The sequence below is a fragment of the Corticium candelabrum genome, chromosome 11 (genome assembly GCF_963422355.1).
Source record: "Corticium candelabrum chromosome 11, ooCorCand1.1, whole genome shotgun sequence".
Lineage (NCBI taxonomy): Eukaryota > Metazoa > Porifera > Homoscleromorpha > Homosclerophorida > Plakinidae > Corticium > Corticium candelabrum.
The window spans coordinates 2,523,782-2,547,741 of record NC_085095.1 but is presented as its reverse complement, the minus strand read 5'-3'; the positions used below and the strand labels follow the sequence as shown (position 1 = coordinate 2,547,741).

The window sequence follows — 23,960 nt, the reverse complement described above, 5'->3', positions numbered from 1 at the left end:
AGTTGCCGATGTAAGAGCGTGTTCATACCATACCGACGTCTGGACTACGGTAGCTACGCCCACAAATAGTAGTAGCGCAGACGCGTTCACACCCGGGTACCGCTAATGATTAGTCACGTGGGCATGTAAATATAAAATTAGCCTCGAAATTCTTTCAGCCGTCATATCCGGCCACTATCCGCGCTAGATGCATCGTATTGCTGCTGTTAAGATCTTGCAATATCTTGCAAGAGACTTTCCTAATGTGTCAGTCGCTCTAGGCTTGCTGACTTCGTTGCTCTCCAACCCAAAGTATGTTACTACTGCCAGACTAGCCACGGTCACGTTTGCGTTTGCAACGAGATCTGAAGATATGACATTGACGCTAATTCAGGGCAACTGTCTAGTGAACGTGTACCGTTTTGGCGACGATCACGTGAGACCCTCGGACACTTTTTAACGCGTTGCACTTGCGAATCGACTAGGCCCTCGAAATGTCGCCAAAAAGGCGATATATCGTGATATCGCGTAACACTGAATTACCTATTAGTACACTCAACAGCACAGCAGCTCTTGACCATCTCTAGCAGACGACGGAACGAGACCGCGCGCTAATATCGAAAATAAGAAGGCGTGACTGACAACTTGCCAATTAAAATGGCGACGGTACCGGATCACGTGGCCTAGAGACGTCACGTGCACATCCTATAGGATGTAGGCGGGAGAGGTCTGGTTACGCGAGAGTACTGCGACTGGGGCGAGATATGGACGGCAGACACAAGTAACAAAGCAAATCTCGCTCTGGTTTGAGTAACATTAACTTAAGAATACTCTACATAGATGTTCTGTAGTGACAAGGGCTGACACAGATGTCAATGAGTTGTCTGATGACTCAAATCGCACCGTTGAGATTGATGGTGTGCGAATTACCATCAGACCCATGCTAACCACGTCACAGAAGAACTTCAAGCAGCTCAATCATTGCAAGACCATTACTTCTCAGAGCAATACGCAACGACAGTGTATCATCACGAGAGAGGATGTTAGTCTGCCAGGAAGTCGTTGTTTTCTTCTTCATGGCCTGTTAACAGCAGAAGAGTGTCGTTTCTACGTCGACGAGACGGAGAGAGTTGGCTATTCGAGTCTCGCCAATTTGTTTGAGACTGAATATCGTTCAAATGACAGACTGTTGTCAATTAGTGAAGAGCTGGCTTCCGGAATTTACCGCCGTCTGGAGCCTTACTTGGAGCGTAGAGACATTCTTCGCATTCGACCAGTGGGATTTGGTAATCAGGGCACTTGGAAACCGCGCAGACTTAACGAATGCTTCAAATTTGGAAAATATGAGTATGAAATGAATCTTGGGGAGTAGATAATTGATTGAATAGCACTCTTTGTTTTTAGTCTGTTTAGTTTTTTTGTATAATTTAGATGACAAATAATTATCTAACAATTTTCAAATGTTACACTCTGTTGCATGGTCAGTGTGGACAATTTGCTGATAAATTTGTCTTTTCTTTGTAGACCTGGTGGACGTTTTAGTCCTCACTTAGATGGACCATGGGTTCCTCGTGAGGACGAGAGCTCAGTGTACACAGTGGTTATCTACTTGAATGATGGCTATGAAGGTGGTCAGACAAAATTCTTATCGCCTGCCACTGGCCAAGTTGTGTACACTGTGACTCCTAGACAAGGTTTAGCATTGGTGTTCAATCATGATACTCTTCATGAAGGAACACAAGTGATCACTGGGACAAAATATATTATTAGAACAGAGATCATGTTTTATCGTGTTGACACAGAGATGATTCCTGACCCTTTGTCTTATAAAAGCGATGAGAGCTATGTTGAGACATTGGCTTTATATGTAAAATCACATGATCTAGAGCAAGGTAGTGTACTACACATCACAATGGCTCACTCATCATTTTTATGAGTGCGAATGTTTGTAGCTGGTGATACCTCGGGTTTTACAGATAGCTATTTGAAAGCGTTGAAACTTCAAATTGAGGCTCAACAGTCAGTTGGAGCAGATGCAGAAGCACTGAGTACATGGGCTCTTCCTTACGAGTTATATGTTTATGTGTTCTCATATCTCCAACCTTCTGATTTGTGCAGATGTATGAGAGTCTGCAAGGTATTGCAATTTTGTATATCAATGTTTAATGATTTGATATGAATAATAATATATAGGATTGGTATGATGTATCAATGGATGGACAACTGTGGTTTGATTTGTATCGATTACGATGGCCAATAGGTGTTAATGTGGAGAAGTTTTCATATGCAGGTAAACACAAGGTGGGTAGAAAACACTATAGTAATTTATTGTTAAAGAATTATATAAGATACACATTTCAAATTTATGTACATAATTTTACTAATTATGTGAATGAATGGCATGTAAGGCAAATAATAAGTGGTAGTCTGGCGGTGTAATGTATGATATGATTTCTTAATTATGGTGGCACTTCAACTTTATTTCTACTGTACTAGATGCCAAGTGCATTTACAAAGGATTGGCATGGTTGCTACAAGCAACGAGCCATCAACGCTAAGGAACACAGAGCTGTTGTGTATGATTTGGGGAGTCATTCCGTAAAGTGTGGAATTGTGACTTTGAAAACACGAAAACCCAAGTTTCTTAAACGTGAATCAGTTATTGCAAAGGTAGCTTCTTACCTGCGTCACATAGTATTATGTATAGATATTTAACAGGTTTTGTTTGATCATACATAGGTCAATGGAATTTTTGATCTTCATATGAGGCGAACAGACTTTGAGCGCTTCTACAGTGGTGCCGAGGCTAGAGCTCAATTTCCTGATCATCTTGTTAGACTCATAGAAAATGGGCATTTTATCGAGTCAGGAATAGACTTTTTACCTGAAATAATGATTCATTTCTACTCTGAATATGCCTTGAAACCAAAATACTATCCAAGTTAGTGTGCTAAATGATACGAATGTGTAATGAGGTTGATGCATAGTGAATTTAGTTGTAATATTGGAGCCTGCTGTTGGATGGGATGATTCAACAAAGAAAACGTTGAGCACAAGTTTGATATCTGTGTTTTGTGCACCCAGCATTTGCTTCTTGAGTGCAACTGTTGCAACACTGTACAGGTAAATAAATGTGTTTTATTGAATACATTTGATTCAGTGATCGCACTTGTTTTGCTTTGCTGCTTCGACTAGTCATGGTTTGAGCTGTGGTGTTGTTGTGAATTTGGGACATGAAACGGCATCTGTATCTGCTGCTTGGAATGGATCTATAATGTCGTCTTGTACTACAAGTCTGGATGTTAGCGCTTCTGCAGATGATGTGGCAGAAGCTGTAGGTCAAGTTATTGAATCTGCAAGTGAGGGTGATGATCACATTCGTTCAGTTCTCACAAGCAACGTGGTGTTGGCTGGTAAGTATAGATACTGTATTAATTTTGATGACATTTAATAAATGGGTCCGGCCAGTTAGAAGTTTTAATTGGATATGTACACACAGGACTGTGGGTCTGCATACGCAATTTCCTAGAGTCATGGGATTGTTAGGATTATACGTTTGTACCAGAGCCGTCTATCTCTACAGCTCTGGTATATACCAGAGTCATATAATATATATATATATATATATACGTATATATATATATATATATATATATATATATATATATATATATATATATAGGTCTCTGGTTTATACTATACAGTACAGACCTGTATATACAGAGACTGTGGTGTAATAAAACTAGATGCATAATGTATTGATATTTGTATTTTTGTGTTTGTATCTGACTTCGTGAGGCCAGAGGAATGTAGATTGTTCAATGAAAAATCAGAACTCAGTCACTTGCAGTTAGGAGTAAACTGATGCATGTCCCATGATGAAGATAGCATATGATTTCACATCGTAAAACGAGTTTGTTGTCATCATAAGTCCTGTAGCATGATCTTCTCACAGCAGCAGTGTCTTTTTTAATTGATGTGGTGCTCTGACTCTAATGCAGATAAAAATATGGAATTTAGAAATCTGACCTCATCTATGTAGCAAACCTTTACTGGCACTCCGGGTGCAACTACTCGTGGCTGTTTGAAGAGGCAGTTACTTATTAATACTTACTAAGAATATAATGTGTGTAGGTGGCCGTTTTATGGCAGCAAGCAGAATGAGATTGGACACAGAAGATGCTATTGCTAAAGTTGTCGGCGCATGGTGTCATCACATTTCTGAGAATGAAGATATGGAAATGAGTGGAGTTAGTGGAGGTTGCTCATTTGTGTCATCATCATGTTTTACTGAATTTTTGAAATTACGTGACGAAAAGCGCTTTAACGAGATGGCTTTGACCGGCCGCCCACGTCGTCACCCGTTGTCATTCTACTATTATATTTCTGAGTTTCGAAACTCTCTTCACAGATACATGATTAAGATAGGAGACATAGTAATCATTCCGGATGTTACAGACAGTGACTACACTTGTTCTGAAGATGATGATGAAGCTTCTGATGAGGAACAGTAACAATTCTAATTGATTGAATGGCTAATACAGCGAATTGTTGTATGTGCTTTACTTTTTGTATTAACTTTAGCTTGGATTCGGAGACTTTCTAAAATTGATCAATTCACAGCTCAACTATAGGACTTGTACTGTTATCACGATGCAAGATGCTATTTTTTGATAATTTTAGCTATTGACTAGTAAATGAAGCTGTGTTCTACTTGCTTTAGAGCTACGAGCGCATGTGCGTGTAGTTGTGTGTGTGTGTATGTGTGTGTGTGTGTGTGTGTGTGTGTGTGTGTGTGTGTGAGTGTGTGTGTGTGTGTGTGTGTGTGTGTGTGTCGAGAGATGTGAGTTTCTCTGTTCTTTCTAACGTATACTAGGCTTGCCTTCATTTTTTTGAAACTTTTCCTACGTCTCTTTAGCATTAAACATAGTGAATTTTGTTTCGCCTTGGTCAGTAGTAAGAAGTATGGTTGCCCGGGAAATGTGTCCCTCCTGACGAAATTCTTATGGTTAAGGTTATCGCGTTCGTTGCGAAAAACACAGGTGAAACGGATCAAACTATAGGCATGTACGAAGAAGAGAAGACAGGAACTGTAACTTGCGTTTCTGCAGCATCTGGGGTAGATAGCAAGATTCTTGTTGCGTACAGCATAGTGTTGACGCGACATCTTCTATTATGTTAGCAGTACAATTCTTCTTATATCATTGTTCCAGGTGACTCAATCATAATTTTCCAAGTTGACTTCCAGAGCAACACCACAATTGACATCCATAAAACACAGCTGCAAAAGCTTGCAGGAGACGACATAAAACTATCGGAGTAGCTTTCTTAATTAAACTGATGGTAACGAATTAAAGGACGACAGATCCTTTTCATTGGAGACTCGATAGGCAGTAACACCACATGTCGGAACACATAATACACATGCATGACCTAGGTCTTTCCCGTTTTTAGAAAAATTCAATTTTTACCATCAAAACAGCTTATAGTCAGAGACAATGATGTAATATATGACGCTCAGCCTCTGCTTGAGACAAAAGCGTATGCGCTTTGTATTTGATAGATTGAAAAGCAATTGACGCTCAACAACAAGTGAAGAGCAGATGTCGAGCAATCTGTGTAATTAATCCATGAGAAATAGTTAGTTATCTATTGTTTAGATAGACGAATATGCCCGGTATGTAATCGAATGCCCATATATAACGTTACGGTAGAATTAGATTGTAGCAATTCGTAGCAGTTTGGCAACGCTGTCAAGACAATGAACTACTCGTATAGAGAGAATTTTGAATACCAGTGGCGGATCTAAGATGTTCTTAGCGTTTTGAAAGGAACAACAATAACTTGGAGTATCAAATTCAATCGTTTACTTCAAGTCTTTGTAACTTTCTACTACGTGAGCTTGGCAACAAAATGGCTGCAGAAACGACACACAATGATTGCACAAGTTCTATAGTAGATGATGGAACTTAGAGGATTGCGCGTTTTCGAGCGAACGAGGGCACTGTTGAGTTACTCACCATACGAATATCTACTTTGTTGCAAACGCCCATGCAAGCGTACTTGTTTGAGGCTATGCACCAGAGTCCTCCAATCTAGTAGTCGAAACAACGTTCTGTTCTCTCTCTCTCTCTCATATCGAGTCGTCTTACGCCATTAGTGTCACGTTGCATCCATTCTAGGAAGATAAAACGTGTGCTCTAATAAAACGGTTTAGCTCAATCCGATTACCAGAGGCTACCATCTTTCCACTCTAGATTGAGTGAACTAGCTATACAAACACAAACATATCAATTGATCACATTGTCTCCTAGAGCTCGTTGCATGCACACCATATACACACCCTTCAGTGTTGCGTAAACGTTTTTTCCGGTGTGTGTGTGTGTGTGTGTGTGTGTGTGTGTGTGTGTGTGTGTGTGTGTGTGCGTGTGTGTGTGTGTGTGTGTGTGTCTGTGTCTGTGTCTGTGTCTGTGTCTGTGTCTGTGTCTGTGTGTGTGTGTGTGTGTGTGTGTGTGTGTGTGTGTGTGTGTGTGTGTGTGTCTGTGTGTGTGTCTGTGTGTGTGTGTGTGTGTGTGTGTGTGTGTGTGTGTGTGTGTGTGTACGAATTTCTGCATGTATACACTCCAGTAAACTCGAATCGAAACGTTGTAATTTGGATCAAACTGCCATGAACTATTCTCGATTTTTCTACGTTTGAACGTATCGGTTGTCTGTTGAATAGCCATACCGCACGAGTTGTTCCCAAACACTGAAAGCGGATCGTATTATTTATTTCGATTGTCGCCGTGTACCTACCAGTTCCTTGGCTGTACTCAAATGCGCTGATAGACACTGGAAAGACAAATTTTATTATTTGAAAAGTTTAGCACCTTGATCTGTAGATTATCCGTGCTATACCTTTCAAAAAACAGAAAAAAATGAAACATTAATATATGAAGATCAACTATGTGGAACGACATAGGTAGTTCTATAAGTCAAAACGTTAAAGCCAGTAGATGTGAGTGCAGCAACACCAGACGTTTTGCCCACGTAAATTATAATTCAGTTTTCTAAGTTGGATAACAAGGCGGACTAGACTGTCTTATCAAGTTATGCAAATAGCATTGGACTTAATTAAAGAAATCGCCGTTTCTTACTTTTATTTTTAGTTGGTTTTTTCTAGTGCCTCAATGTTGCAAGACGTCATTCGGTGTTTTCCAGATCTCACTGTAACCAAAGTTAACTTTAATTAAAACAGTTAATATCTAAATTTCAACAATTATGTACTAAAACAATTTCTTTCTTGATTTTTTCCTATAATCGCAAAGTTTAAATTTCTAAAAGTTAATTTAGTTAGATTTTGGTTTAATCAAAAAAATGTTTAGTTTTTATTGTATAAAATCTTTGATGCAAATAAGCGACCTCTAGCGAAACCTCATTTGCATATCAATTAATTGCGCAGCTGCTGCGTATTAAAGTTCAAGCTCTCCGTCGATTTATCAATCTATAATCTGAACGCAATGAGAGACGCGCTTTTCCTGGTTTTGCAAATACTTTTAAGCCACTCAGCTCTCGAGCAAGTGCATAGTGTTGGTAAGTAAATGTATACACTCACTTGAGTATTACTCTTAGTTCTTAATTAATTCTCTTGTTCAAACATTTCACATGCACTTTTTACGCACATGGATTCCGCAAGTGGTTTCAAACGTTGAGTTTGTAGTTGTAAGAAAGAATGTTGTGTTTGAAGACGTAAGAAGGCAGGCTGCTGGTGAGATCAGCGTTGCTCCTCGCTACCTAACTTTGTCCGAAAATATCAATCAAGTTCGTTTCCAGTGCTACATGAATGGACGGCCTGCACAAGAAGGGCAAACGATGTGGATAAGAGACGGACGTCGTATCTATTGTGTAAAAACCATTAGAATATTTGCCTGTGGTAACATTCTCATTATTCAACACGTCACCGTAAAAGATTCTGGATATTACCGTTGTGTTTCGAGTAGCAACAATCAAAGCTTCTATGAAGTATCAGTTATAGGTAATATAAGAATTATTTGGTAAAAAATAAGATAAATTTAAAATATTGATAAGTTGGTGTTGTATGTCCTTCAGTTCCAGCTTCAATTATTGATTCTGAAGACGAAATTGTTCGTGTTAACGTTACTGCTTTGGAGAGCGTTCAACTAGAGTGTGACGTGCGTCGAGATTCTTTTCCAAAATCTGTTGAAATATTATGGCAGTATGGTGACTCTTACATTGCTATTGGAAACACTCTACAGCTCAGGGACATCGACCGGAATAAAACGGGAGTGTACATGTGCAGCGCGTCTAACGGATACGGAAATCCTGCTACAAAGTCTTTCTATATTGTTGAGCTTGAGACAACAATGGCTGCATCAGATGACAAAATTGATTTCACTAATTCGACGAGTTGTCAGTCTCCGCTGTCATGCACAACGGAAATACTGTCTCACCTGCTTATACTGATAACACTTTATTACGTATTCTAGACTAGCCATATCGCGAAAGCCATTTTGTGTAAATTCCAAATAACTATGCATGTGATTTCTTTCTAGAGAAAAAAATATAACACACCAAACAGTTGAAAGCGGCGATTGTTACAATATATAGTCTTGTGTTTATAATACATATACATGTATACTCGTAGATGCATGTACACATACACTTTTGATCGACTTTTGTTAAATATTATTATAACAACTTATCTCAACACAGTGCGCTCGCTCTAGAGAACAGATTTCACTTTGACGACAACTTGCATATATATCTCGACATCTATAGAAAACAAGAAAGAGAACTAAGCTAAAGTCTTCGATGTCGCTGCATAAAAAGTCGGCTGCAGGAGCTCGTGCTACTGTATCGGTGGCCCATGTGGGAGTATTCTCGTGGACGGTGGCTTTCCAAGTCTTTCCCACGCGTGTGAAAATGCCCCAAGTACAGACTGACACTTCTTCAAGTGGGTGTCAGGTTAATTAGAAATTGTTTTCCCGTCTTCTCCACTATTCAACTAGACACTTGATGGAGCTATGCTTCTACAATGTTTTGATTTCATTGAAGTCACACATATTCGTCACGACTCAAAACACGCAAATTGCGCAAAGGTAAACTCCTATACGCATACATATACTGCAAAGCATTCCTGTTTAGACGGACTTGATTTACTGGACAACGATCTGTAAAGTTTCTACTTGTTAGATTACAAGTACTTACAAACAGATTTCTTGATAGAAATTATCTATGATGTGGAGCACGATCTTAGCTCGTAGATTCGCATATCATCCGAGAACTCATGATTATAGATGTAAGCGGGTATCTAAACAGAACAAATGCATCAATCTTGCCTACTTGACCAGCTCTTAATGCTTTTTCCTGCAAGCTAGTACCGTTCGTCTACCGAGATGCTCGCGACAAGGATGACAATTGACAATTTGTGATCATTTTCTATCTCGTACAAAAGGTCTTTTCGCTATTTCAAAAGTCTCCAGTACTTTTTTCTCCAGTCGACGTTTAACGCTATAGTTTTGAAATACCGTCCGATATTTTCTAGGAGCTGCACAGAGTTACAGCTTACAGAGAAAATGGTGACGTGAAAGAAGTGGGCAGCACTGCGTGCATGACAATCATTGCACTTATCTTTTCTATATCATACCCACTCACGCTTTCCAGGGACTCAACATTCTTTGAACGGCAATATGAGATAGGGGTCTAGATACATGGAACTTAATCTTCCAACTTCACGATTAAGTAGAACTCCTTGTATGCATGGGTGGCATGTATAATTTAGATGTTGGATCAATGCCAGATGCTGTGCTAGTGGACTTACCGTTATCGCAATTTTACGTCTCGCCCACAAAGTCTTCACGTAATTGTCATGCAAAATCAGAAGATATTTTTTAAAACAAGAGTAACAATTCGTCTCTAGCCAAGATTTGTCGAGCATGGCACGAAAAATTAATTAAAGCGAGGCTGTTATGTGCTCTTCTAGATCTAGCTTATACACCATGATAAACATATAATAAATGGTGAATAATTAATTAAACGGACTTTCTATTATTTACATAACTATGTAGTGGTATCTATTCATAGCTGTTTATGACATTCGTATGTACATGCATAGATGCAAACCGACATGTTAGCAAACCCATGCTAGTTGACCTTAACCACCACATATACTTGTAGGTATACTAATCAACTGACGTTGTACGCCGTCCTTACACAATCACATTGTGAACGATTTGCGAAAAACAAAGCTGTGTCTGAAAGATACGCCCCTTTATGATGTTTACAAATGTTTACTAATTTGAGTGGGCGTTGAAAGCCCCTGTGGTGCCTTCCAAATTCAACGAAATCAACTAATACCGTTTAAAGATCGACGAAGACACATAGTAAACATTTGTCTACCCACATGCAGAGATTGATCATGATAAGCTGGCGGAGGTCATCGTACCGCCATGCACGCAGCAATCATTCCCCGTCGACGAGGTTAGTTAATTAGGACCCTCGACGAGATTACGACAGTGACGCAATACAATTCTAGAAAACGTGTGTCTCTAATGCTTTAATTAATGTCTCGAATAAAATCAAGCGTGACGATGTCACAACGGGAACCAAGAAGTGACATCCGCTGTTCAACTTCTAGCAAGTTTTCCTTTCTAAATTAGCATATGTATTAAAAATTCACCACATGATTGTGTAAATAAAGTTATGGTTAGGGTTATCCTTTTAAGTGGGGTAATATAGGTGTACACAGTACGAACAGTGTAGCACTTATGTGACATACGTTTTACGTATGGAATATATTTTTCTGATTGCGTTATGTTTGCGCGTACTGTGTGACCGGAATAGCGAAGCTAAGCACAGAGTGTGATGAGAGCCAGAGTGGAAGGTATGTACATCAACAATCAGATTATCTGTCTGCTGCAAAGCTCAAACTATCTTCTAAAGTTTAAATTAGTAGGTTTGGTACTTTTTGCATTCTCTTACATGCGAACGACCTAAGTAAAAGTTGATTGTTTGTTTGTTTATTGTTTATTTACGCAGGGAAAACAATTTAGACTGTACATGTAAGTCTGATCTTTCATTGTACCCTGCAGCTACAAGTTGACTGTACCTATAATCTATAGCTAAATCTGTGATATTCAATTCAACACTTTCATATGATCCAACGTACTTCTAATACAACAGGTTATTTTATTTAGGTAAATTATACATAGAATAACAGAGATTTATGTTAAGGATTGCTTGCTGACACATACACACACACACACACACACACACACACACACACACACACACACACACACACACACACACACACAGACACACACACACACACACACACACACACACACACACACACACACACACACACCACAGACACAGACACAGACACAGACACAGACACAGACACACACACACACACACACACACACACACACACACACACACACACACACACACACACACACACACACACACACACACACACACACACACACACACACACACACACACACACACACACACACACACACACACACACACACACACACACACACACAAACCACACACACACACACACACACACACACACACACACACACACACACACACACACACACACACACACACACACACACACACACACACACACACACACACACACACACACACACACACACACACACACACACACACACACACACACACAAACCACACACACACACACACACACACACACACACACACACACACACACACACACACACACACACACACACACACACACACACACACACACACACACACACACACACACACACACACACACACACACACACACACACACACACACACACACACACACACACACACACACACACACACACACACACACACACACACACACACACACACACACACACACACACACACACCACACACACACACACACACACACACACACACACACACACACACACACACACACACACACACACACACACACACACACACACACACACACACACACACACACACACACACACACACACACACACACTCACACACACACACACACACACACACACACACACACACACACACACACACACACACACACACACACACACACACACACACACACACACACACACACACACATGTTGTATACATGGATGCCATACCAAAAGGGTACATGAAGTGCCATAAAGAAGTCAGTAAAACACACAGACAAAAGAAGATAGAATAGATATCAAGACTGTACACTATTGTCATACATATACCATCGTCATCATCATATTTTTAAATTAAGAAATTAAATTTAAAATGTTACTACAATACTTACGTTTTATTTTTAAATAGCATTGTTATTTCCTATTTGCATTTTTGAAAATTTTATTTTCCTATTTTTGATTTCAAAGTTTGCGCTCTCGTGTTGTTTTGCACTGGTAACTTCTCAATGCAGACTCGACCTCGTTGACTACACTCAAATTACTAGTAGGCGATCGAGTGCATCATGAAAAATCCACCATCTATAAGCACATAAGAAGTAGACGACGTAAATAGATGTGTGCACGCTGACTATCATTGTACGCAAATCTGTGAAGTTGTGTCAGAGATTATGTTGTCTAGAGTAGCTGCATGCGGTAATCTGCGGTAATCTGCGGTAATCTCATATTAATGCAGTCTCATATTGCAATCTCATATTACAGTCTCATATTACAGTCTCATCGCCTCATTGCATGGTCTCATCGCACGGTCTCATCGCACGGTCTCATCGCACGGTCTCATCGCACGGTCTCATCGCACGGTCTCATCGCACGGTCTCATCGCACGGTCTCATCGCATGGTCTCATCGCCTCATCTCATTGTCTAATTTTGACACAAATGGCACGCCATAGAGAGCTGCAGAAGTACCGCCTGTCCTCCGGCGTTCTACACGGGTTTCGAGACCTCCGAAAGACTGTATTTGTAGTGCAGTAATGTGGGAACTTAGGCAGTTTAGAGAGAAGAGATGTAATAGTTCTATGGTTGTTTTGGGGAGGTGCCTCCAGGGCGCTTGCGCAGTGCTAGAGACTGAGTTTGTTTGGCGGGCTTCGTTGTGTTGTTGAATTAGAGTGCTAGACACTAAAACTAAATAACACAACAACACTACCACTGTAACCACTCTCTTTGTTTGCTACTGTCCACGAGAGATATCGCATGCTCATTGAGCCGCCGTACCGCCCCTTTTGTCGGACAGTCTTTTTCTTTGCAGCAGCAGCAGTCTGCGGGTACTAATGTCATAAGAGTGTTGGAAGAAAATGCCGCACGGCTCTCAATTCTTTATTTGAATCAGCAACGGTTATTAACGGAAACTGCTGAGTATTTCTCTGCTAACACAAGCTCACTCTGTTAGCATCTGCTAGCTCTCCGGTAATGTCTAGTCTTCCCAGCGTAAGAATTTAAACTTCTGAGTGTCTTGAAGCACAACTGCACAGGCTTGATGCACCCGCTTCTAGCAGACGATTCACGTTCGAGCTTTGTGGTGAGCACATTCTCCCAACTCGCTCAGGAACAGCCCGTGCTTTTCTTTCAAGACCTCTAAATTGATATTTGGCTGTGAATAGGACGTCAGCAGGTGTTTCTATCTCGGTTTGATATTCACCATTTCCTGACCTTGCACCATCACGACGTGCAGCACGTCATCGTATGTACAACCAGCTGTACCGAAGGCAGGAACTTTGTTTGCTATCAGAGCAGCTGAAACCTTCACCCCTGCTTTACCTAGGTAAAGTTGAATTAGATTACGCCAAGTCGATCCTTGTCAACGCTACACACTGACTTTCTTTGCAAAGTGTAAAGAAGCGTTTTAGCACTCAATTGTGCCCTCTCATCGGTTTCGGATGTTGTCTTCTTTGTTGAACAGCTAGTTCGTTCAAACGACAGAATTTACACGTCATAGTGAGAGCTTGGCTGTAGAAGAAATGACTCAGAATTGCCGTCAAGCACTCTAGACAACACTACAGCTGTCGACTAGCTGTTACTTAGCCATATGTTAGCTAGACATGTTTTGGTGTGGCGTCTAGTATGACGCCTACGTGCACGTGACCTGCAGTTCGAGTACTAAATCGAACGCGAGTTTCAGCTTTTCGGGCAGTTTTAGAACTTTTTAAGCGTTGCACTTGCGAATCGACTAAGCCCTCGAAACGTCGTCAAAAAGGCGATATATCGTGATATCGCGTAACACTGAATTACCTATTAGTACACCCAACAGCACAGCAGCTCTTGACCATCTCTAGCAAACAACGGAACGGGACCGCGCGCTAATATCGAAAAATAAGAAGACGTGACTGACAACTTGCCAATTAAAATGGCGACGGTACCGGATCACGTGGCCTAGAGACGGATGTAGGCGGGACAGGTCTGGTCACGCGAGAGTACTGCGACTGGGGCGAGATATGGACGGCAGACACAAGTAACAAAGCAAATCTTGCTCTGGTTTGAGTAACATTAACTTAAGAATACGCTACATAGATGTTCTGTAGTGACAAGGGCTGACACAGATGCCAATGAGTTGTCTGATGACTCAAATCGCACCGTTGAGATTGATGGTGTGCGAATTACCATCAGACCCATGCTAACCACGTCACAGAAGAACTTCAAGCGGCTCAATCATTGCAAGACCATTACTTCTCAGAGCAATACGCAACGACGGTGTACCATCACGAGAGAGGATGTTAGTCTGCCAGGAAGTCGTTGTTTTCTGCTTCATGGCCTGTTAACAGCAGAAGAGTGTCGTTTCTACGTCGACGAGACGGAGAGAGTTGGCTATTCGAGTCTCGCCAATTTGTTTGAGACTGAGTATCGTTCAAATGACAGACTGTTGTCAATTAGTGAAGAGCTGGCTGCCGGAATTTACCGCCGTCTGGAGCCTTACTTGGAGCGTAGAGACATTCTTCGCATTCGACCAGTGGGATTTGGTAATCAGGGCACTTGGAAACCGCGCAGACTTAACGAATGCTTCAAATTTGGAAAATATGAGTATGAAATGAATCTTGGGGAGTAGATAATTGATTGAATAGCACTCTTTGTTTTTAGTCTGTTTAGTTTTTTTGTATAATTTAGATGGCAAATAATTATCTAACAATTTTCAAATGTTACACTCTGTTGCATGGTCAGTGTGGACAATTTGCTGATAAATTTGTCTTTTCTTTGTAGACCTGGTGGACATTTTAGTCCTCACTTAGATGGACCATGGGTTCCTCGTGAGGATGAGAGCTCAGTGTACACAGTGGTTATCTACTTGAATGATGGCTATGAAGGTGGTCACACAAAATTCTTATCGCCTGCCACTGGCCAAGTTGTGTACACTGTGACTCCTAGACAAGGTTTAGCATTGGTGTTCAATCATGATACTCTTCATGAAGGAACACAAGTGATCACTGGGACAAAATATATTGTTAGAACAGAGATCATGTTTTATCGTGTTGACACAGAGATGATTCCTGATCCTTTGTCTTATAAAAGCGATGAGAGCTATGTTGAGACATTGGCTTTATATGTAAAATCACATGATCTAGAGCAAGGTAGTGTACTACACATCACAATGGCTCACTCATCATTTTTATGAGTGTGAATGTTTGTAGCTGGTGATACCTCGGGTTTTACAGATAGCTATTTGAAAGCGTTGAAACTTCAAATTGAGGCTCAACAGTCAGTTGGAGCAGATGCAGAAGCACTGAGTACATGGGCTCTTCCTTACGAGTTATATGTTTATGTGTTCTCATATCTCCAACCTTCTGATTTGTGCAGATGTATGAGAGTCTGCAAGGTATTGCAATTTTGTATATCAATGTTTAATGATTTGATATGAATAATAATATATAGGATTGGTATGATGTATCAATGGATGGACAACTGTGGTTTGATTTGTATCGATTACGATGGCCAATAGGTGTTAATGTGGAGAAGTTCTCATGTGCAGGTAAGCACAAGGTGGGTAGAAACACTATAGTAATTTATTGTTAAAGAATTATATAAGATACACATTTCAAATTTATGTACATAATTTTACTAATTATGTGAATGAATGGCATGTAAGGCAAATAATAAGTGGTAGTCTGGCGGTGTAATGTATGATATGATTTCTTAATTATGGTGGCACTTCAACTTTATTTCTACTGTACTAGATGCCAAGTGCATTTACAAAGGATTGGCATGGTTGCTACAAGCAACGAGCCGTCAACGCTAAGGAACACAGAGCTGTTGTGTATGATTTGGGGAGTCATTCCGTAAAGTGTGGAATTGTGACTTTGAAAACACGAAAACCCAAGTTTCTTAAACGTGAATCAGTTATTGCAAAGGTAGCTTCTTACCTGCGTCACATAGTATTATGTATAGATATTTAACAGGTTTTGTTTGATCATACATAGGTCAATGGAATTTTTGATCTTCATATGAGGCGAACAGACTTTGAGCGCTTCTACAGTGGTGCCGAGGCTAGAGCTCGATTTCCTGATCATCTTGTTAGACTCATAGAAAATGGGCATTTTACCGAGTCAGGAATAGACGTTTTATGTGAAATAATGATTCATTTCTACTCTGAATATACCCTGAAATCAAATTACTATCCAAGTTAGTGTGCTAATGATACAAATGTATAATGATGTTGATGCATAGTGAATTTAGTTGTAATATTGGAGCCTGCTGTTGGATGGGATGATTCAACAAAGAAAACGTTGAGCACAAGTTTGATATATGTGTTTTGTGCACCCAGCATTTGCTTCTTGAGTGCAACTGTTGCAACACTGTACAGGTAAAGAAATGTGTTTTATTGAATACATTTGACTCGGTGTTTGCACTTGTTTGCTTTGCTGCTTCGACTAGTCATGGTTTGAGCTGTGGTGTTGTTGTGAATTTGGGACATGAAACGGCATCTGTATCTGCTGCTTGGGATGGATCCATAATGTCGTCTTGTACTACAAGTCTGGATGTTAGCGCTTCTGCAGATGATGTGGCAGAAGCTGTAGGTCAAGTTATTGAATCTGCAAGTGAGGGTGATGATCACATTCGTTCAGTTCTCACAAGCAACGTGGTGTTGGCTGGTAAGTATAGATACTGTATTAATTTTAATGACATTTAATAAATGGGTCCGGCCAGTTAGAAGTTTTAATTGGATATGTACACACAGGACTGTGGGTCTGCATACGCAATTTCCTAGAGTCATGGGATTGTTAGGATCATACGTTTGTACCAGAGCCGTCTATCTCTACAGCTCTGGTATATACCAGAGTCATATTATATATATATATATATATATATATATATATATATATATATATATAGGTCTCTGGTATATGCTATACAGTACAGACCTGTATATACAGAGACTGTGGTGTAATAAAACTAGATGCATAATGTATTGATATTTGTATTTTTGTGTTTGTATCTGACTTCGTGAGGCCAGAGGAATGTATATTGTTCAATGACAAATCAGAACTCAGTCACTTGCAGTTAGGAGTAAACTGATGCATGTCCCATGATGAAGATAGCATATGATTTCACATCGTAAAACGAGTTTGTTGTCATCATAAGTTCTGTAGCATGATCTTCTCACAGCAGCAGTGTCTTTTTTAATTGATGTGGTGCTCTGACTCTAATGCAGATAAAAGTATGGAATTTAGAAATCTGACCTCATCTATGTAGCAAACCTTTACTGGCACTCCGGGTGCAACTACTCGTGGCTGTTTGAAGAGGCAGTTACTTATTAATACTTACTAAGAATATAATGTGTAGGTGGCCGTTTTATGGCAGCAAGCAGAATGAGATTGGACACAGAAGATGCTATTGCTAAAGTTGTCGGCGCATGGTGTCATCACGTTTCTGAGAATGAAGATATGGAAATGAGTGGAGTTAGTGGAGGTTGCTCATTTGTGTCATCATCATGTTTTACTGAATTTTTGAAATTACGTGACGAAAATCGCTTTATTAACGAGATGGCTTTGACCGGCCGCGCACGTCCTCACCGGTTGTCATCCTACTATAATATTTCTGAGTTTCGAAACTCTCTTCACAGATACATGATTAGGATAAGAGCCATGGGAATTCCGGATGTTACAGACAGTGACTACACTTGTTCTGAAGATGATGATGAAGCTTCTGATGAGGAACAGTAACAATTCTAATTGATAGAATGGCTAATACAGCGAATTGTTGTATGTGCTTTACTTTTTGTATTAACTTTAGGTTGGATTCGGAGACTTTCTAAAATTGATCAATTCACAGCTCAACTATAGTACTTGTACTGTTATCACGATGCAAGATGCTATTTTTTGATAATTTTAGTTATTGACTAGTAAATGAAGCTGTGTTCTACTTGCTTTAGAGCTACGAGCGTTTGTGCGTGTAGTTGTGTGTGTGTGTGTGTGTGTGTGTGTGTGTGTGTGTGTGTGTGTGTGTGTGTGTGTGTGTGTGTGTCGAGAGATGTGAGTTTCTCTGTTCTTTCTAACGTATACTAACTAGGCTTGCCTTCATTTTTTTGAAACTTTTCCTACGTCTCTTTAGCATTAAACATAGTGAATTTTGTTTCGCCTTGGTCAGTAGTAAGAAGTATGGTTGCCCGGGAAATGTGTCCCTCCTGACGAAATTCTTAGGGTTAAGGTTATCGCGTTCGTCGCGAAAAACACAGGTGAAACGGATCAAACTATAGGCATGTACGAAGAAGAGAAGACAGGAACTGTAACTTGCGTTTCTGCAGCATCTGGGGTAGATAGCAAGATTCTTGTTGCGTACAGCATAGTGTTGACGCGACATCTTCTATTTTGTTAACAGTACAATTTATCTTATATCATTGTTCCAGGACTGAGGTGACTCAATCATAATTTTCCAAGTTGACTTCCTGAGCAACACCACAATTGACGTCCATAAACCACAGCTGCAAAAGCTTGCAGGAGACGACATAAAACTATCGGGGTAGCTTTCTTAATTAAACTGACGGTAACGAATTAAAGGAAGACGGATCCTTTTCATTGGAGACTCAATAGGCAGTAACACCACATGTCGGAACACATAATACACATGCATGACCTAGGTCTTTCCCGTTTTTAGAAAAATTCAATTTTTACCATTAAAACAGCTTATAGTCAGAGACAATGATGTCATATATGACGCTCAGCCTCTGCTTGAGACAAAAGCGTATGCGCTTTGTATTTGATAGATTGAAAAGCAGTTGACGCTCAACAACAAGTGAAGAGCAGATGTCGAGCAATCTGTGTAATTAATCCATGAGAAATAGTTAGTTATCTATTTATTGTTTAGATAGACGAATATACCCTGTATGTAATCGAATGCCCATATATAACGTTACGATAGAATTAGATTGTAGCAATTCGTAGCAGTTTGGCAACGCCGTCAAGACAATGAACTACTCGTATAGAGAGAATTTTGAATACCAGTGACGGATCTAAGATGTTCTTAGCGTTTTGAAAGGAACAACAATAACTTGGAGTATCAAATTCAATCGTTTACTTCAAGTCTTTGTAACTTTCTACTACGTGAGCTTGGCAACAAAATGGCTGCAGAAACGACACACAATGATTGCACAAGTTCTATAGTAGATGATGGAACTTAGAGGATTGCGCGTTTTCGAGCGAACGAGGGCACTGTTGAGTTACTCACCATACGAATATCTACTTTGTTGCAAACGCCCATGCAAGCGTACTTGTTTGAGGCTATGCACCAGAGTCCTCCAATCTAGTAGTCGAAACAACGTTCTGTTCTCTCTCTCTCTCTCATATCGAGTCGTCTTACGCCATTAGTGTCACGTTGCATCCATTCTAGGAAGATAAAACGTGTGCTCTAATAAAACGGTTTAGCTCAATCCGATTACCAGAGGCTACCATCTTTCCACTCTAGATTGAGTGAACTAGCTATACAAACACAAACATATCAATTGATCACATTGTCTCCTAGAGCTCGTTGCATGCACACCATATACACACCCTTCAGTGTTGCGTAAACGTTTTTTCCGGTGTGTGTGTGTGTGTGTGTGTGTGTGTGTGTGTGTGTGTGTGTGTGTGTGTGTGTGTGTGTACGAATTTCTGCATGTATACACTCCAGTAAACTCGAATCGAAACGTTGTAATTTGGATCAAGCTGCCATGAACTATTCTCGATTTTTCTACGTTTGAACGTATCGGTTGTCTGTTGAATAGCCATACCGCACGAGTTGTTCCCAAACACTGAAAGCGGATCGTATTATTTATTTCGATTGTCACCGTGTACCTACCAGTTCCTTGGCTGTACTCAAATGCGCTGATAGACACTGGAAAGGCAAATTCTATTATTTGAAAAGTTTGGCACCTTGACCTGTAGATTATCCGTGCTATACCTATCAAAAAACAGAAAAAATGAACAACTATGTGGAACGACATCGGTAGTAACGTTAAAGCCAGTAGATGTGAGTGCAGCAACACCAGACGTTTTGCCCACGTAAATTATAATTCAGTTTTCTAAGTTGGATAACAAGGCGGACTAGACTGTCTTATCAAGTTATGCAAATAGCATTGGACTTAATTAAAGAAATTGCTGTTTCTTACTTTTATTTTTAGGTGGTTTTTTCTAGTGCCTCGATGTTGCAAGACGTCATTCGGTGTTTTCCAGATCTCACTGTAACCAAAGTTAACTTTAATTAAAACAGTTAATATCTAAATTTCAACAATTATGTACTAAAACAATTTCTTTCTTGATTTTTTTCCTATAATCGCAAAGTTTAAATTTCTAAAAGTTAATTTAGTTAGATTTTGGTTTAATCAAAAAAATGTTTAGTTTTTATTGTATAAAATCTTTGATGCAAATAAGCGACCTCTAGCGAAACCTCATTTGCATATCAATTAATTGCGCAGCTGCTGTGTATTAAAGTTCAAGCTCTCCGTCGATTTATCAATCTATAATCTGAACGCAATGAGAGACGCGCTTTTCCTGGTTTTGCAAATACTTTTAAGCCACTCAGCTCTCGAGCAAGTGCATAGTGCTGGTAAGTAAATGTATAAATACACTCACTTGAGTATTACTTTTAGCTCTTAATTAATTCTCTTGTTCAAACATTTCACATGCACTTTTTACGCACATGGATTCCGCAAGTGGTTTCAAACGTTGAGTTTGTAGTTGTAAGAAAGAATGTTGTGTTTGAAGACGTAAGAAGGCAGGCTGCTGGTGAGATCAGCGTTGCTCCTCGCTACCTAACTTTGTCCGAAAATATCAATCAAGTTCGTTTTCAGTGCTACATGAATGGACGGCCTGCACAAGAAGGGCAAACGATGTGGATAAGAGACGGACGTCGTATCTATTGTGTAAAAACCATTAGAATATTTGCCTGTGGTAACATTCTCATTATTCAACACGTCACCGTAAAAGATTCTGGATATTACCGCTGCGTTTCGAGTAGCAACAATCAAAGCTTCTATGAAGTATCAGTTATAGGTAATATAAAAATTATTTGGTAAAAAATAAGATAAATTTAAAATATTGATAAGTTGGTGTTGTATGTCCTTCAGTGCCAGCTTCAATTATTGATTCTGAAGACGAAATTGTTCGTGTTAACGTTACTGCTTTGGAGAACGTTCAACTAGAGTGTGACGTGCGTCAAGATTCTTTTCCAAAATCTGTTGAAATATTATGGCAGTATGGTGACTCTTACATTGCTATTGGAAACACTCTACAGCTCAGGGACATCGACCGGAATAAAACGGGAGTGTACATGTGCAGCGCGTCTAACGGATACGGAAATCCTGCTACGAAGTCTTTCTATATTGTTGAGCTTGAGACAACAATGGCTGCATCAGATGACAAAATTGATTTCACTAATTCGACGAGTTGTCAGTCTCCGCTGTCATGCACAACGGAAATACTGTCTCACCTGCTTATACTGATAACACTTTATTACGTATTCTAGACTAGCCATATCGCGAAAGCCATTTTGTGTAAATTCCAAATAACTGTGCATGTGATTTCTTTCTAGAGAAAACAAAATATAACACACCGAACAGTTGAAAGCGGCGATTGTTACAATATATAGTCTTGTGTTTATAATACATATACATGTATACTCGTAGATGCATGTACACATACACTTTTGATCGACTTTTGTTAAATATTATTATAACAACTTATCTCAACACAGTGCGCTCGCTCTAGAGACCAGATTTCACTTTGACGACAACTTGCACATATATCTCGACATCTATAGAAACAAGAAAGAGAACTAAGCTAAAGTCTTCGATGTCGCTGCATAAAAAGTCGGCTGCAGGAGCTCGTGCTACTGTACCGGTGGCCCATGTGGGAGTATTCTCGTGGACGGTGGCTTTCCAAGTCTCCCACGCGTGTGAAAATGCTCCAAGTACAGACTGACACTCCTTCAAGTGAGTGTCAGGTTAATTAGAAATTGTTTTCCCGTCTTCTCCACTATTCAACTAGACACTTGATGGAGCTATGTTTCTACAATGTTTTGATTTCATTGAAGTCACACATATTCGTCACGACTCAAAACACGCAAATTGCGCAAAGGTAAACTCCTATACGCATACATATACTGCAAAGCATTGCTGTTTAGACGGACTTGATTTACTGGACAACGATCTGTAAAGTTTCTACTTGTTAGATTACAAGTACTTACAAACAGATTTCTTGATAGAAATTATCTATGATGTGGAGCACGATCTTAGCTCGTAGATTCGCATATCATCCGAGAACTCATGATTATAGATGTAAGCGGGTATCTAAACAGAACAAATGCATCAATCTTGCCTACTTGACCAGCTTTTAATGCTTTTCCTGCAAGCTAGTACCGTTCGTCTACCGAGATGCTCGCGACAAAGATAACAATTGACAATTTGTGATCATTTTCTATCTCGTACAAAAGGTCTTTTCGCTATTTCAAAAGTCTCCAGTACTTTTTTCTCCAGTCGACGTTTAACGCTATAGTTTTGAAATACCGTCCGATATTTTCTAGGAGCTGCACAGAGTTACAGCTTACAGAGAAAATGGTGACGTGAAAGAAGTGGGCAGCACTGCGTGCATGACAATCATTGCACTTATCTTTTCTATATCATACCCACTCACGCTTTCCAGGGACTCAACATTCTTCGAATGGCAATATGAGATAGGGGTCTACATACATGGAACTTAATCTTCCAACTTCACGATTAAGTAGAACTCCTTGTATGCATGGGTGGCATGTATAATTTAGATGTTGGATCAATGCCAGATGCTGTGCTAGTAGACTTACCGTTGAAGCGGCTCTTATCGCAATTTTACGTTCCGCCCACAAAGTCTTCACGTAATTGTCATGCAAAATCAGAAGATATTTTTTAAAACAAGAGTAACAATTCGTCTCTAGCCAAAGTTTGTCGAGCATGGCACGAAAAATTAATTAAAGCGAGGCTGTCATGTGCTCTTCTAGCTCTAGCTTATACACCATGATAAACATATAATAAATAGTGAATAATTAATTAAACGGACTTTCTACTATTTACATAACTATGTAGTGGTATCTATTCATAGCTGTTTGTGACATTCGTATGTACATGCATAGATGCAAACCGACATGTTAGCAAACCCTTGCTAGTTGACCTTAACCACCACATATACTTGTAGGTATACTAATCAACTGACGTTGTACGCCGTCCTTACACAATCAAATTGTGAATGATTTGCGAAAAACAAAGCTGTGTCTGAAAGATGCGCCCCTTTATGATGTTTACAAATGTTTACTAATTTGAGTGGGCGTTGAAAGCCCCTGTGGTGCCTTCCAAATTCAACGAAATCAACTAATACCGTTTAAAGATCGACGAAGACACATAGTAAACATTTGTCTACCCACATGCAGAGATTGATCATGATAAGCTGGCGGAGGTCATCGTACCGCCATGCACGCAGCAATCATTCCCCGTCGACGAGGTTAGTTAATTAGGACCCTCGACGAGATTACGACAGTGACGCAATACA

General features: G+C 39.9%; 4 protein-coding genes across 6 annotated transcripts in view; all 4 read left to right on the top strand.

The window, feature by feature from the left end:
• Positions 1-705: 705 nt before the first annotated feature.
• LOC134186823 (uncharacterized) lies at positions 706-4,681 on the top strand. Of its 2 annotated transcripts, none has more exons than XM_062654885.1 (10): positions 706-760; positions 820-1,326; positions 1,504-1,871; positions 1,932-2,116; positions 2,173-2,280; positions 2,476-2,649; positions 2,719-2,920; positions 2,976-3,102; positions 3,175-3,392; positions 4,114-4,681. In XM_062654885.1, the coding sequence occupies exons 1-10, from the start codon at positions 744-746 to the stop codon at positions 4,491-4,493; spliced, it is 2,286 nt and encodes a 761-aa protein (XP_062510869.1). In that variant the 5' UTR covers positions 706-743; the 3' UTR covers positions 4,494-4,681. The 2 variants fall into 2 exon arrangements, with proteins under 2 accessions (XP_062510869.1, XP_062510870.1); XM_062654886.1 differs by having other exon boundaries at positions 715-760; positions 831-1,326.
• A 2,811-nt stretch (positions 4,682-7,492) lies between these two features.
• Positions 7,493-8,471, top strand: LOC134187420 (hemicentin-1-like). Its single transcript, XM_062655538.1, has 3 exons — positions 7,493-7,551; positions 7,706-7,993; positions 8,068-8,471. Exons 2-3 carry the CDS (start codon positions 7,798-7,800, stop codon positions 8,463-8,465), a joined length of 594 nt encoding a protein of 197 aa, XP_062511522.1. The 5' UTR covers positions 7,493-7,551; positions 7,706-7,797; the 3' UTR covers positions 8,466-8,471.
• A 5,907-nt stretch (positions 8,472-14,378) lies between these two features.
• On the top strand, positions 14,379-18,317 carry LOC134186930 (uncharacterized). Of its 2 annotated transcripts, none has more exons than XM_062655027.1 (10): positions 14,379-14,434; positions 14,494-15,000; positions 15,178-15,545; positions 15,606-15,790; positions 15,847-15,954; positions 16,149-16,322; positions 16,392-16,593; positions 16,648-16,774; positions 16,846-17,063; positions 17,755-18,317. In XM_062655027.1, exons 1-10 carry the CDS (start codon positions 14,418-14,420, stop codon positions 18,132-18,134), a joined length of 2,286 nt encoding a protein of 761 aa, XP_062511011.1. In that variant the 5' UTR covers positions 14,379-14,417; the 3' UTR covers positions 18,135-18,317. The 2 variants fall into 2 exon arrangements, with proteins under 2 accessions (XP_062511011.1, XP_062511012.1); XM_062655028.1 differs by having other exon boundaries at positions 14,389-14,434; positions 14,505-15,000.
• Positions 18,318-22,235: 3,918 nt separating this feature from the next.
• Positions 22,236-23,960, top strand: part of LOC134186542 (uncharacterized) — a 6,354-nt gene continuing 4,629 nt past the window's right edge. The window contains exon 1 of the mRNA XM_062654531.1: positions 22,236-22,353. Within this exon, the coding sequence (XP_062510515.1) occupies positions 22,236-22,353 (118 nt within the window). The remainder of the gene's footprint in view (positions 22,354-23,960) is intronic.